The sequence below is a fragment of the Salvia hispanica genome, chromosome 1 (assembly GCF_023119035.1).
Source record: "Salvia hispanica cultivar TCC Black 2014 chromosome 1, UniMelb_Shisp_WGS_1.0, whole genome shotgun sequence".
In the NCBI taxonomy this organism is placed as follows: Eukaryota; Viridiplantae; Streptophyta; class Magnoliopsida; order Lamiales; family Lamiaceae; genus Salvia; species Salvia hispanica.
Window position 1 is genome coordinate 33436836 of NC_062965.1, and position 14769 is coordinate 33451604.

The 14769-nt window shown below is 34.9% G+C and overlaps 2 protein-coding genes across 3 annotated transcripts; both read left to right on the top strand.

Annotated features, from left to right (window-relative positions):
• Nucleotides 1-2142: 2142 nt before the first annotated feature.
• Nucleotides 2143-5186, top strand: LOC125201564 (isocitrate dehydrogenase [NAD] regulatory subunit 1, mitochondrial-like). Of its 2 annotated transcripts, none has more exons than XM_048099731.1 (4): nucleotides 2143-2748; nucleotides 3492-3731; nucleotides 4381-4459; nucleotides 4710-5186. In XM_048099731.1, the coding sequence occupies exons 1-4, from the start codon at nucleotides 2278-2280 to the stop codon at nucleotides 4982-4984; spliced, it is 1065 nt and encodes a 354-aa protein (XP_047955688.1). In that variant the 5' UTR covers nucleotides 2143-2277; the 3' UTR covers nucleotides 4985-5186. The 2 variants fall into 2 exon arrangements, with proteins under 2 accessions (XP_047955688.1, XP_047955687.1); XM_048099730.1 differs by having other exon boundaries at nucleotides 2144-2778.
• A 1596-nt stretch (nucleotides 5187-6782) lies between these two features.
• Nucleotides 6783-9184, top strand: LOC125201960 (protein ROOT HAIR SPECIFIC 17-like). The gene is made up of 8 exons (XM_048100266.1): nucleotides 6783-7062; nucleotides 7147-7228; nucleotides 7312-7388; nucleotides 7463-7726; nucleotides 7816-7997; nucleotides 8076-8178; nucleotides 8259-8590; nucleotides 8673-9184. Exons 1-8 carry the CDS (start codon nucleotides 6877-6879, stop codon nucleotides 8998-9000), a joined length of 1554 nt encoding a protein of 517 aa, XP_047956223.1. The 5' UTR covers nucleotides 6783-6876; the 3' UTR covers nucleotides 9001-9184.
• The last annotated feature ends 5585 nt before the right edge of the window (nucleotides 9185-14769 follow it).

Sequence of the window (14769 nt, forward strand, 5' to 3'; positions counted from 1 at the left end):
GAAAATCTAGATGACAGAGGAGCAACTACAAAGAAGCCCTCGTTAATTTAGTTGCCTCAAGTTCTTAATTATGGAGTTGCTTTAATTTATATTTATGTGAACAAAATTTTCGCCTAAAATTAAATGTAGTAATACAAGCACGTAGAACAAAGAAAGGAAGTCCCGGAAGTAAAGTATGTCGATATCAAATGAAATATGTTTGCCATCACAAGTATAAAACCGCCAATCAATGTCATCTTTCTCTTCAATGTCTCAATCAATGTTTTAACACATACATACCCATTAACTAATCTTATACTATTACTTCATCCGTCTCAAAAGAATATACACTTTAAATTCCGTACAAATTTTAATACAAAATTGGTAAAGTAATAAAGATGCATAGAGAAAAAGTAATTAAAATATTATCAGTGAAGAATGAGTTACACCTCATTAGAAAGAAAAAAAGAATTTTTAAAATTAAAAGGCGAATATTTTTATAGGATGGACTAAAAAAGAAATAATATACTATATTCTTATGGGACGGATTAAAAAAGAAATAATATATAATGAGACGGACTAAAAAATAAATAATGCATATTCTTGAAAAATGAACTAAAAAGGAAAACATGCATAATTTTTTATAAACTAAAACTAATAAACTAATGTATAAACTAAAACTAATAAACTAAAACTTTTTGGTTCAAGTAACTAGATAACTTTGTATTATTGGACAGGAAGAATAACTCTTTGTAGATGATTAAGGGGCACTATGAGTTGACAAAGTTTTGGCTGACCTATTTTTCAATGCCCAAACGCCAACCAGATTGAACATTCTCTGTGGAAGACACTTAGACACTGAATAATGTCGGCTGTCATCGTATGGAAAATTAAATACTCACCCTCTGTTAATACATTATTCTAAACTTCATTCTTAATTCTTTGATATACTAATAATTTTACTTAGAAAAAAAAAATTGTTTTCTTTCTTTTATACTGTGGCAGGGTGCCACACTATGTTCCCTCTGTCTGCTAATAAGAGTCTTGTTTTTTATTTTAGTCCACTCATGATTCATTTTAATATAATAGACTCATATTCCACTAACTCATTTCACTCATATTTCATTTTACTATTCTATATACAATTGGAAACTTATATACCATTAAAATTTGCACTCATTTTTTATCTTAACATTTTTTAAAACCCGTGAAAGAAGAAATATGACTTTTATTTGCGAACGGAGGGAGTACTAGAACTCTTTCGTATCATCTTGAATAAGATGATTCATTTTACCATGTTGTGGGAAAGTAATTTAATTCCAAGTTATTAAATTTTTCCCTCGCCCAACCTAGGTATTCTTTTTCCCTACCCACTTCTCGGTTTTTATTCCAGTCTGCCACATTGCTTTGTTTTTATCTGGTAATCTCAAATGCTTCTCTCTCTTTGTCAATATCATCTCTTTTTGTAAAAAAAATTGTTTTAATCTGTACAGTAGACAGTAGTGATTGTTTCTTCACGTAAAAAAAAAATCCAAAAATGATATAAATGATTGGAATAAAACTACTTTTTGGTGTGACGTATACTAAAAATTGGTTTGAGTTTGGTGTAAATAGTTGGAGATGGTCTTAATTCCATTAAAATTTGTTTGAGCATCGATTTTAATTCCATTAATCAGATTAATGAGTTACGCCATTGATTCTTGCTTAATGGGTTACGCCATCGATTTTATTATATCTAATTAATTTAAATAGTACGGAGTGGTAGTTTTTTAATAATCTTTTATCACATATTTACTGTAATTTATAATTAATTAAATGAAATATAAACACAATCTGACATGTTTTCAAACACAATATTCTCATATGATAAGAAATCATATTTTCTGTAATCATATTCCAAGAATCAAGAAATCTAATTTTTTTTTTGTTAGTTTATCATAATAAAAAATTTATTTTTCAAAATAAAAACACTATTATTCAACTCTATTATTTTGAATTTATATAGTATAAAAGTATAAAACAAGACTACCGAATATGGAGTAAACAAAAGATAGTTGTCATAATATTAAATAATTAAAATTAGGTCTAAAAATAAAATATAGTAAAATAAAATGTAAAAAGGAAATTTGCGATTTTCCAATATCTTTCCACGCGATTTCACCCTCTGATTTTTGTTTCTCCAGCCTGTTGACGAGCCACCTTCAGCATAGCAGCCTCGCCCCCAATTCCAACCAACAGTCGCCCTAATACCCAGATTTAAATCTCTTCCCAAACTTAGTTTCACTTTCTGATAGCAACATGTCGAGGCGAACACTTCCAATTTTCAAAAAGCTCCTCTCCGGCGGCGGATCCACCACCCGATCCGTCACGTACATGCCCCGACCCGGCGATGGAACCCCGCGCCCCGTCACACTGATACCCGGGGACGGCGTGGGCCCGCTTGTAACTGGCGCCGTCGAGCAGGTCATGGAGGCTATGCACGCGCCGGTCTACTTCGAGAAATACGATGTCCATGGCGATATGAAGACCGTGCCGCCGGAACTGATTGACTCGATTAAGAAGAATAAAGTCTGCCTCAAGGGCGGACTTAAGACGCCGGTGGGTGGAGGCGTCAGCTCGCTCAACGTGTTGCTCAGGAAGGAGCTCGATCTCTATGCTTCGCTGGTGCACTGCTTTAACCTTCAGGGGCTTCCCACTCGCCACCAGAACGTTGATATCGTCGTCATTCGGGAGAATACGGAGGGCGAGTACGCCGGCCTCGAGCACGAGGTTGTTCCTGGAGTCGTTGAAAGCTTGAAGGTCTTTTTACAATTTTTTGTTTCTCTTTTGCTACTTGCTGCTTCTCCTCTTTAGCTTTGCTGCTTTTTAATCAATTTGCTAATTTAGGTAAATAGCTTTTTAAATCGTAGTACTTGGTTGAAGACAGAGTCTGATTGTTCTATTAGCTTTCACGATCATATGCCATTCGACAAGGAATAGATGACAAAATGCAATTATTCTCTGGATGTAGAAATAGAAGTTTATACCCTAAACAATGGAATTTGGTCCTGAGTTATGCATTTGCTCACATGGTTCTAGCACTTATTTTCTGGATATTGTATGCTTTTTCGATATGTATATAGTACTACTGAGTTCTGCTGATGATCACATAAACTGAGAGTCGATAATCTACATATGATTGCTGATTCAAACAATATCTATTTTATTCATATCCTCTATCTTTTCATATCATTAGGTGTGGTACCTCATCTAGGGATGGAAATCCATGAACAAAAAGTCATTTTTGTTCATGGATTTCCATCCCTAGATGAGTTATCACCCCGACCAAACATGCTAAATGTGCTCCATATGTTAGCATTTTGCTTCCTATTATATGACTTTGAATTATATTGTCTAATCATTTTTTTGGTGCATTTGCAACTTTAATATATTGTTTTCACATCTTCATCTGACTGAGCGGTTAAGCTGATCATCAGAAAAGATCTCTCACTCCGATTTATCCCAAATTATAGGTGATAACAAAGTTCTGCTCTGAACGAATTGCAAAATATGCTTTCGAGTATGCCTATCTCAACAACCGCAAGAAGGTGACTGCTGTGCATAAAGCAAATATTATGAAACTGGCAGATGGTTTATTTTTGGAATCCTGTCGAGAAATAGCTAGCAAGTACCCTAGTATCCAGTACAATGAGATGATTGTTGATAACTGCTCCATGCAACTCGTTTCCAAGCCAGAGCAGTTTGATGTTATGGTAAGGAGCTAAATTAAAATGTTTTTCGTTATACTTGGACCATCTCACTTTGACGAGTCAGATGGTAGTAGTACTTGATATTTATGTGAGTACGCAAATGGTGCCTTATATTTTTGTGGTTTAAATTGCAAGCATGACGTTTTCATATCAACAGTTACAAAGATGAGGTGTCCTTTTTTTTTCTTGCAAGATTAGGAAATAGTACTTTCAATTGGAACATATAAGTCAAGATGCTTAGTTGCACAAGAAAGAATCTTACTGGAGTCTTTTAATACACTATAGTGAAACTATACTAATAAAATTTGGCCCTCTATCGTAATTTTGAAGTTTTTAACCTTAGTTCTTTTCTTATTGTTTATCAGTCACCCAAACCTCTCTTGTAGAGAGCCATACAGGAATGGTGTTTCTGTTGTTATCTATCATTTGTGCTTTTGTTTACTGTTTCATTTACCTAAGTTGGAGGGAAAATTTATTTAGGGGGAGGAATCTTTGAACTCAATCATATTTTCCGTAGTTTCTTACGATCAGCATGATATATTTTCCTCTTTAATGTAATTTTTGTTTGCATAATTCTAACTGTCCTTCACTGAGTTCACTCTCATTTAAGTCTATTGGCTGCAGCTTGTTAATCAGATTTTCTAATTTGTAGGTGACTCCAAATCTCTATGGGAATCTAGTCTCCAATATAGCTGCTGGTATTGCTGGTGGAACTGGTGTCATGCCTGGAGGTAGGCATTTTATCAGTAAATTTATGAATTTCTGTTATTGAGTCCTTAAATTATGTATTTAAGACACGTTGTAAGTAGTGACATTAGGGTGTTTACAGAACTAATATTTCTGATTTGACATGTTGTTGGTGGTTGTTTGTGAGCACTGTATGTCTTATAGTTGCTGTTAGTCATGCACACTTATAAAATGGAACTAGTGTGGTATTTCTTCCATATTACCTAAATAATAGGCGTCTTTGATGCTTTTCAGGGAATGTTGGGGCTGATCATGCCATTTTTGAGCAAGGTGCTTCTGCGGGTAATGTAGGAAATGAGAAATTAGTAGAGCAAAAGAAGGCAAATCCAGTAGCATTGCTTCTTTCTTCAGCCATGATGCTAAGGCACTTGCAATTTCCTTCATTTGCTGATCGACTAGAAATTGCAGTGAAGCGTGTCATATTAGAAGGTAGATACAGGACGAAGGATCTTGGTGGCACCAGCACCACCCAAGAAGTTGTGGATGCTGTCATTGCTAATCTCGAATGAGTATCTCTTGGGATTGGTGGACTGTTTAGAGCTTGGCAGGAAGCCTTAAAGCCACTCTTCTTGTAATGATAATTTACATTTCATATGATTGATTTTTGTGCCCCCAGTGAACAAAATAATAATGATTGCTGAGTCTTCTTGTGAAGGATGCCAATTTAGGCATAAAAGAAGCAAATACATATATTGGAGTTTTGTTCCTTCCTGTTGCTTCTTGCCCCAAATCTTTATGATGTTTCCAAATTGTGCAGTTTATAATTCTTACGTTTTATGGGATTTGCAGAAAATGATGGATGCTGCTCAACTTTTTTAGTGGAAAAATGATATATTTGCACAGTTATATCTTGTTCAGGGTTGAATTTCTGTTCAGCTATGGACATAATCGGGCTTCTGCTTTGTATGGGTTTTGTTAACATTATTTGCTATTTTGCCTATTTTGTTGTGCCCAGATTATATGGTTTTGGCACAACATTAACTTCTGCAAGCATAGTGAAATTGCAGAATTATCTTAGATTAATGGGGATAATATTCAAGCAGAAGATACTCATAGGATTAGTTACGCTTATTTAACCCTAATTTTAAGTATTCATGCTCTGCTTTACGTTTTTGTCCCTCCCACTTACGTATCCTAAATAATTTACTCAAAAGGGTACAATGTACAAAGTACAAACTCTCTTATTTCTAAACGGAAACCTGGCATAAATTTCAAGAAGAATAACCAGGCCTTCCTCAAATCTATTTCCGAAAAATTGACATTATATGAAGGAGATTTCGGTTTCCAAATCTATTTCATAAAATTTGCATTAAAAATCTTATTCCAATTCCAGATCTTATTTCATAAATTGAAGATTCCCATTCGTGTGAATCATTTTCGGAAATTCCATACTACTTTTTATACAGTTTGAAGTTATTTTTTTGTCTAATATATTTGATATTTATGAAATTTATAAAATTAGAAATTTTAATTTTTAATATATTAAAATAAAAAATAGTATATAGCAAAATAAAATAAATAAGGATAAATATACATAAAATAAGAGTGATGGTTACACAAAATATTTATAACACCGAGTATCATTTTTTCGAAAAACACATCCATCTTTGATAAATTATTAAATTTGTGATAGAACATTTTTTTTTATTGCAGAGAATTCTTGTCACATCATCCCTATAGCTTAGCTCGGGGTTCATGTTTTGAACCAACCTACAATATGTATTAATATTTGACCTTTTCATTATAAATTGGGTGTTTTATATTGTCATTAAATTGCTTTGTTTAACTCAAGCTTGACCTTCTTTCATTATCAATTAGTACTAAAAAATAAAGAACGTAATTTCCAATATTCAACTTTGTGACTTAACTGCCTAACAGAAAGAGTAACTATATAATACTAATAAGTTAGGTCATAATATGAGTATATAAAATTTGCAATTTGGGAAAGTGTTAGAGCATGACCATTTTTAAATAAGTTCATAAAAATATGGTCATTGAAAAAAAGAGAAGACAAAGACATATAGGCTTATTGGCCTCCACGTCTTTCTCCGTAGCTGAATTATTTACCTATCTTTCTTTGCTTGTCTTTGACACTAATTACTTTATTAAACTCATTTCGAGCACATTAAACCGATGGTAAATAGAGGAAATATAAAGTATAAACTATCAAAATTCCCGTTTACATTAATCTATATGGATTTGGAGGGGATTGAGGTCTGTAATTAAGGTAAAGTTTGTTGCATTTAGAATATGGATGCCAGTTGAAGGGAAAAAATAGTCACTGTCGTCAACCGACGATGGCTACCTTGTGCAGTTGCTGTGTAGTTTTCTTACCAATTCTACAAATAAACATTGCGTCCGATCACTTATTTTCTGTCTCCACAAAACATTGCTTCCCAGAATGATGAACAAGAAAAGGCACAGAAACAATTTGATCGGACTGCACATTTTCAATAATCTCATCATCCGCCGCCGCCGCCAGCGCAGCCTCCACAGCTTCCTCCCTCTGCTCTCCGCCATCTGCGGCTGCTTGCTCCTTCTCTGCGCATCCCTCTCTTCCCTCCGCCGCCCCTTGAACAACACCTCAGTACGTCCATCGTAGTTATATTCAGACATTCAATTTTCGGTTCTAAATTGTATTAATCCAATGTTGGATTCGATGACCTCGTAGATAAACGGAAGAAGCTTAGACCGTGAATTGCGCACTTCAGTTCTCTTTTACGGATGCAGCAATGCCAGCAGTAGCTTTCAAAGTAGGTTTCTATTCTTTCTTTTTTTCCAGTTGAAATGGAAGCTTAAATGAGGTGGTTAATGCAGAGAGCTATGCATATTGCAGCTGCAGAAATGAAAACAGAACCCAACAGATACCTGCTCATCGAAACTAGTGGTGGCCTGAATCAACAGAGAACAGGGGTATACACATTATTTATTTTTGATTTAAAGATGGCGCCAATATGCATTCGAATTTGAGATATTTGGCCTGACAGATAACAGATGCCGTGGTTGCTGCCTACATCTTGAACGCAACACTAGTCGTGCCTAAGCTCGACCAACATTCCTTCTGGAAGGACTCCAGCAACTTCTCCGACATCTTCAACGTGGACTGGTTCGTGTCCTACCTCTCTAAAGACGTCAAGATCATAAAACAGACACCTGAGGAGGCAGGGGATGTCAGAGATGCTCGCGTTCCTAGGAAATGCGACGCAAGATGCTACCAAACGCGCGTCTTGCCTCTGTTCAACAAAAAGCGCGTATGTATGCCTTTTTCTATATCGATTATCTCCACTTTCATTCTTCAAAATTAAAATCTTAAATGATTTGTGTATTGGATTTGGTGCAGGCTGTGAAGCTTACAAAGTTTGATTACAGGCTGTCTAATTGGCTTGATCAAGACTTACAGAAACTGAGGTGCAGGGTTAACTACCATGCTCTCAGGTTTGCTGATCCTATCCTTCAAATGGGAAGGAAATTAGTTGATAGAATGAGAATGAAAAGCAACCAATTTGTTGCATTGCATTTGAGGTATATATGTTCAAACTTTTATCAATATTTTCTCTCTTTTTTTGTGGTTGGTTTGAAATATTTGTCTGAAAACTGCAGATATGAACCGGATATGTTAGCATTCTCTGGTTGCTACTACGGTGGAGGAGAGAAAGAAATGCAAGAGCTAGGCGCGCTGCGAAAAAGGTGGAAAACCTTACATGTGAGTCGCGGTTTCTAGGCAGTCTTGATTTGGAGAAGCTAAGGAAATATGTCTAAACACATTGGCATGTTTTTTTGCAGACAAAGGATCCGGAAAGAGAAAGAAGGCAAGGAAAATGTCTACTAACTCCTGAGGAAATCGGGCTGATGCTGAGGGCGCTGGGTTTTGCAGAAGATGTCCACTTATACGTAGCTTCGGGTGAAATATACGGTGGGGAAGAAACACTAGCGCCGTTGAAAGCTCTGTTCCCAAATTTCCACACCAAAGAGAGCATCAGCAGCAAGGAAGAATTAGCCCAATTCTCGTCTTACTCCTCTCGCTTGGCTGCATTGGATTTCTTTGTCTGTGACGAGAGTGATGTTTTTGTTGCCAACAACAATGGAAACATGGCAAAGATCCTTGCTGGAAGAAGGTATTGTATGTGTTTGTGTGTATAATAATTTCAAGCTTCTTTAACTGTTGTAGTTTACAGCCTTTGTGTTGATACTGAGCAGGAGATATTTTGGTCACAAACCAACAATCCGTCCCAACGCGAAAAGGCTACACGAATTGTTCCTTAATCGGGATAAGATGGGATGGGGCGAGTTCTCATCGCGTGTTTTGGACGTCCAAGTTGGTTTCATGGGAGAGCCTAGTGAGGCTGAAGTGGGGCGGGGCTCGTTCCACGAGAACCCTTACTCTTGCATATGCAGAAGCTCTGAAGTGGAAGGAAATGGAGGGTTGTTTGTAGGTGAAGTGAGCGATGAAGCATTCTCAGAAGATGATCAAGATTTGGCATTAACACAATATGCTGATGATGGTAATGAAAGCATGCTTCAATAACAAGTGTCCAATCTTCTTGCTTTGTGTAAATAATTGTTGATTCTTCATTTTCCTTTTTTTTTTTTTTTATTTATTTGGGGGGGTAGGGGTCAGTGTATACGAGCAATACTCTACCCTTCCCCCTTCATTATCTAATGTAATTAACGTGCATCTTAAAAAAATTTGAGATGATATTGATTCTTCAGTTTCAAACTGTTGGACTAATTAGTTGCTCTCAATTATTTCCATATCATATTTAGCACTAACATGCATATAAGTTGGGGGCAAAACACTACGGCTACATTCGGTATCATGGAAATTATGAAATTAAGAAGTAGCCAGGTTCAATAATGAAGTTGATACATTTGAGAGTTCTTGATATTAACAAATCAAGAATGGCATGTCTTCCAGATTGGATTGGTAAACTCGTTCATTTGCAAACACTGAGAGCAAATAAATTTTATTTTAAACAACTTTCAAGTACTTTGAAGTACCTGACTAACTTAAGGCATCTTTATATTAATGATCATGTAGAGTTGCCTGCCAATATTGGGAGATTAACTTCTCTACAAACATTGGAGTGTTTTAATGTTGGCAACAAAGATGGATGTTAAATCAAAGAGCTCGGAAGTTTGCATGGTCTCAAAGAAAAATTGGAAATTTCTAAGCTTGAAAGGGATAAAAAGGAAGAGGCTGAGAAAGCAAGTCTATCGTCCAAGTCAAAATTATTGGATTTGTGTTTGAGATGGGATTAAAACAGAGAAGGTGAAACTACAAATGATGAGGATGTGTTGGAAGGCCTGCAACCACACTCAAAATTGAAGAAGTTAAAGATTCTAGGATTCGAGGGACAAAGATTTCCATTATGGACTCAAAGATGGAAGTTGGAAATGTACCACATAACAATTTGATTGAGGTACGCCTCATGAACTGCTTTAAATGTGAAGAAATCCCAATGTTTGGGCAGTTGGGAAATCTCAATAGTCTCCACTTGGTAGGATTGGGGAATGTGAAGTCCATAAATTGTTCATTCTATGGACTAGAGAAAGGGGGGACACGTATTATTTTTCCAGCTCTCGGAACGATCGTAGAAAGTATGGATGAGCTAACAGAGTGGGTAGAAGTAGAATCAAGTGGCGTCAAGGTATTTCCTCACCTCCAACACTTGGAGATAGAGGAGTGCCCCAAATTGAAAGGATTACCAAATGGTATATGCACCATCAATTTGAAGGAGTTGATTATTAGTGAGTGTCCAAATTTGGAAGATATTGGAGTACAACAATCACAAGGAAGCCTCGAACAGTTGTGGATTATTAATTGCAATGCATTGCAGTATTTGCCATTTGAAATGATAGGATCATCGCTTGATAGTCTGATGTTGAAGAATGTAAGTAGCCTAAAAAATCTAGGCGGAATAATTGAGTGCCTACCGAAATCTCCCCATCTAACTGATTTGACAATTACTGGTGTTCCTCGATTCATGCCCACTTGTTTAGTTGAGATCCTACCTTTTTTTAGTTGCTTGAATTCGTTAAAATTAGATGTTAGTATGGGGGGATCAATGGAGACTATTGATGCCTTATTGCAAGCATGCAGAAGCAGCTTCCACTCACTTAGATATTTAACATTGAAAGGGATCCAAGGTTGTTGGATAAATCTCGTGGAATCACTTCAACATTTTCCTGCTCTTCGTAACTTGAAGTTGGAGACTATTAGAATGGAAAAGTTACCTCAATGGTTATGTCGTACACAAACCGAAAGCAGCCCAGTTGACGACGGTATCAATTTTGATATTAACGGATATCAAATAAGTGAGTATGAATATCTTTTCTTGTTTGTTTTTTTAGAAACGACATTTTCCTTAAATATTAGATAATCAAATATATTACTCTCTGTTTATGAAGACCAACTTACAAATTTAAACTGCACACATAATCCGAACATGGTTCCTCGCTGTGATAATAATATATGTAGAGAGATACTGTCATAATCTATAGTGAAAAAATATGTTCCGGTTTGCTGGATTTTATAAGCATAATGTTTTATGTTTGATAAAATACTATATCTGTTCCAACTAAGTTGAGTCATGGAGTAGTATTTTTTTTATATGTCAGTTAATTCATTTCCTTTTTTTTACAAGTATAAAACAAAATATCTAATCAGTCTTACTTTATTTCATCAAATACTTTACTCGCTTATTTCTCCTACTTTATTTATCCCTCCTATCATTCAACATAATTTCTTATTCTCCGTGCCCAAAATTTTTCCTCAACTTATTTGAGACGAAGGAGTACTAGCTAGTAAAAATAATTGGATCTCATCCTTATCATCTGTTGTGTTATACAGGGATGTCGTTAGAGAAACAACGTACATTGCTGGATTCAGCTAACACCGCAGGTGAGTATTTCCCTATTCTTAATATTGATGTTTATGTTATAGGGGCATTTTCTTTGATGGAAATTAATGGATGATATACATTTTTCACTCTTTTGAAATACTCTTTCCATCTATCATTTAAAGAAACATTTTGCCATTTTGTCTACGATTTAAAAAAATCTTATACTTTTTCCCACTTTTGGTATGTGGACCTCACATTCCACTAACATTTGTCACTCACAGTCATTATACAACTAACTACTAAAAATGGATGTCACATTCCACATACTTTCTCCATTTATTTTTCTTCACATAGTCAAATAGTAATTTTTTCAAACCCATAAATGACTTCTTAAATGGTGGACGGAGTTAGAATTTGGTAAGGTGGGTAATTTTTCTCAACTCATTTCCCCACTTTCTATTTTGTAACTCCAATTTATGATAGTATCATCATGTTATATTAGTGGGATAATGTTTTTCCATGCTAAAATATGGTGTGATGTGATGATCATTTGTGACTTTTCTTTTTCTGTTTGATTCTGCCTCTGTTTTCTATGCATGGTTTGTAGTAGATGCTTCTTTTGGACAATATCCAAATATCATTTAGGAGTCGTGTCTATGAATTACGATTGTGAGACGTGTCTAAGAAGAAATAAATATGCATGTTTTTCGTGTTGTGATTGGAAACACCAAAAAAATTGATAGAATTCAAACTTTAAGTTGAAGTCAAATAGATATGAACTTGTAATATTTCGATTTAATTGGAACTTGTTTGGAGCTAATCTTTTTTAGTTGATCAACTTGCAAGACTAAATTGCATACACTATCTTTTCGTTTTATTTTGAAGAAGAAGAAAGGATTTGTGTTTGAGTTTGAGTTTGAGGGGCTTCCAAAGATTGAGAAGATAAAAAGAAGGAATTATTGTCAATCAAACATTCTTCAAATTCACACTGGTATAATTCTAACTAGGGATGTCAATTCAACCCGAAACCCGTGGGCCGGCCCGAACAACCCGGTAAAATGATCGGGTTAGGGTTGTAATTTTATTACCCGAATACAAAACGGGCTAAACGGGTTGGCCCGAATGGGTTGGCAGGTTAAACGGGTTGGCCCGAACGGGTTGCGGGTCGGCCCGATGGATTGCAACTTTTAATTAAAATTTATTAAGTTTTAAGGGGTTTTTTTAAATATTTTTGAATCCTCAATCTTTCTACCTAATCATTAGTCTTATTCAATTTTCATTCTATAATTTTCCACTCGATCCCACAATATCCGCTTTCAAGTTCCACCTCAACTCATTATTCCACTGTCCCATCATTTGCCTCTAGTGTCTTACCACCACCAAAGCCAATCAAGACAAAATTAAAAAATAATTCATCAAAATCTTAATATATTTATCATTTTAATAATGATTCATGTAAGATATGATTTTTAATTTTCACAAAGAATTAGCTACGAACAATGCCAAAATAATGACACGAACACAAGTTTTAATTTATGTAGTAGTTGATCGAGATGAAATGCTTCTCTCCATGCATTATTGTAGAATACTATGAAAATATGAAGATTTTATATGATTCTAACTAAAAAGAAAAAAAGTATCTAAAATTTAAAATCATTTTATAGAAGAAAATTTCGATACAAGAAATTATTTTCGAAAGCTTTTGGGCCCGAATAGCCCGATGGGTTAGCCCAAAACCCGGCGGTTTAGGGTTAGGGTTGAAATTTTATAACCCGAAAAATCCATAACCCGAATAGTCCGCGCCCAAATAGCCCAGCAACCCGAGTGAGTTGGCCCAAACCCGAACGGATTAGCCCGATTGACATCCCTAATTCTAACTGTCCTTCACTGAGTTCACTCTCATTTAAGTGCAGCTTGTTAGTCTGACTTTCTAATTTGTAAGTGACTCCAAATCTCTATGGAAACCTGGTCTCCAATATAGCTGCTGGTATTGCTGGTGTCATGCCTGGAGGTAGGCATTTTATCAGTAAATTTATGAATTTCTGTTATTGAGTGCTTAAATTATGTATTTAAGACACGTTGCAAGTATGGAGGGTAGGGTGTTTACAGAACTAATATTTCTGATTTGACATGTTGATGGTGATTGTTTGTGAGCACTGCATGTCTTATAGCTACTGTTAGTGATGCACACTTGTAAAATAGAACTAGTGTGGTATTTCTTCCATATTACCTAAATAATAGGTGTCTTTGATGCTTTTCAGGGAATGTTGGGGCTGATCATGCCATTTTTGAGCAAGGTGCTTGACTTAACTTATTTTAATATAAATAATATGTGCATGACTTAACTTATTTTAACATAAATGATACCTGTAAGTGTACGAGACTAATGTAGCAATTAGTAAGCAAGAATATCATGCCCCATAGAGACAAAATTATATCAACTTAAGTACCACGAATAAATGTTGACTTGACTGCTATCTAAACAATCAAAAAGGATTTGATTTTGTTCTAACACTACTAAGAGCATATAGTAAGCAAAGAGAATTATAAGTAACAAATACGAAGTTTAACATAAGAGAAAAGTATCACAAAGAGAAATGTAGAGTTTTGGATCCAACTAAAATGGGAACGTCATGCGATTAATTCAACAACTTCGATGTCTCTAGGATTACTAAGAAAGTTGCTAGTCTAGGTTGAGCCCTCTCTCGAGTGCATTCACCCCATTGATTTACCCTTAATATTGAAGTCTCCTTCTAATATATTTAGATTAACTCCAAGAAATAAAAGGCACAATTCCTCACAAACGATCCCCTTTCTCGAGTGTAGATTATTTAAGTGTTGTTCATTCTTTTATCACTCCTAATTAGGTATCTCTCAATTACTATTATCTAGGTAATCAAACCCAATTGGTAGCTAAGCAATTAAATTAATTAAGCACAAAATTGAAAAAAAAATCTTTATGGATTTATAGGGGATTGAGCTCTGTAATTAAGGTTAAGTATAAAATTTAAGCTTAAAATTTATAAATACTCAAAAGTAAGACCAAACCTCACCTTTTATATAATGATGAATTGATGATAGATTACAACCTTATAAATAGGTCTTGTATTTTTAAAATAAAAAATGTTTTGGAGACATAATGTCTAAGACATAATAGGGACTATTATGTCAATTTTTATTATTTCTATATATTATTTTAAATATACATTTTGTACTAGACGTTCTTACCCTTTATCCATTATGATTATATTTTTGGAAAACAAATTCAATCCATTATTACCATACTAATCTCTAGAGATTTGAATGCTGCATATTAAATATTTTAATTTCTTTCAAGATTTAATATCTTTATACGTCAAGATTATTAAACTCAATTGTTTTCTATATTGGGTTTGTTTGTTAAGTATATCTCTTATTATAATTTTATGTTCTTTATTAGTATTTTATATAAT

Bases quoted from the DNA above. Each gene is read 5' to 3' on its own strand.
- LOC125201564 (XM_048099730.1), top strand. From the start codon at position 2,278: ATGTCGAGGCGAACACTTCCAATTTTCAAAAAGCTCCTCTCCGGCGGC. The intron at 2,779-3,491 runs GTCTTTTTACAA...CCCAAATTATAG, and splicing joins GAGTCGTTGAAAGCTTGAAG to GTGATAACAAAGTTCTGCTC. The intron at 3,732-4,380 runs GTAAGGAGCTAA...TCTAATTTGTAG, and splicing joins CAGAGCAGTTTGATGTTATG to GTGACTCCAAATCTCTATGG.
- LOC125201960 (XM_048100266.1), top strand. From the start codon at position 6,877: ATGATGAACAAGAAAAGGCACAGAAACAATTTGATCGGACTGCACATT. The intron at 7,727-7,815 runs GTATGTATGCCT...GATTTGGTGCAG, and splicing joins CTCTGTTCAACAAAAAGCGC to GCTGTGAAGCTTACAAAGTT. The intron at 7,998-8,075 runs GTATATATGTTC...TGAAAACTGCAG, and splicing joins TTTGTTGCATTGCATTTGAG to ATATGAACCGGATATGTTAG.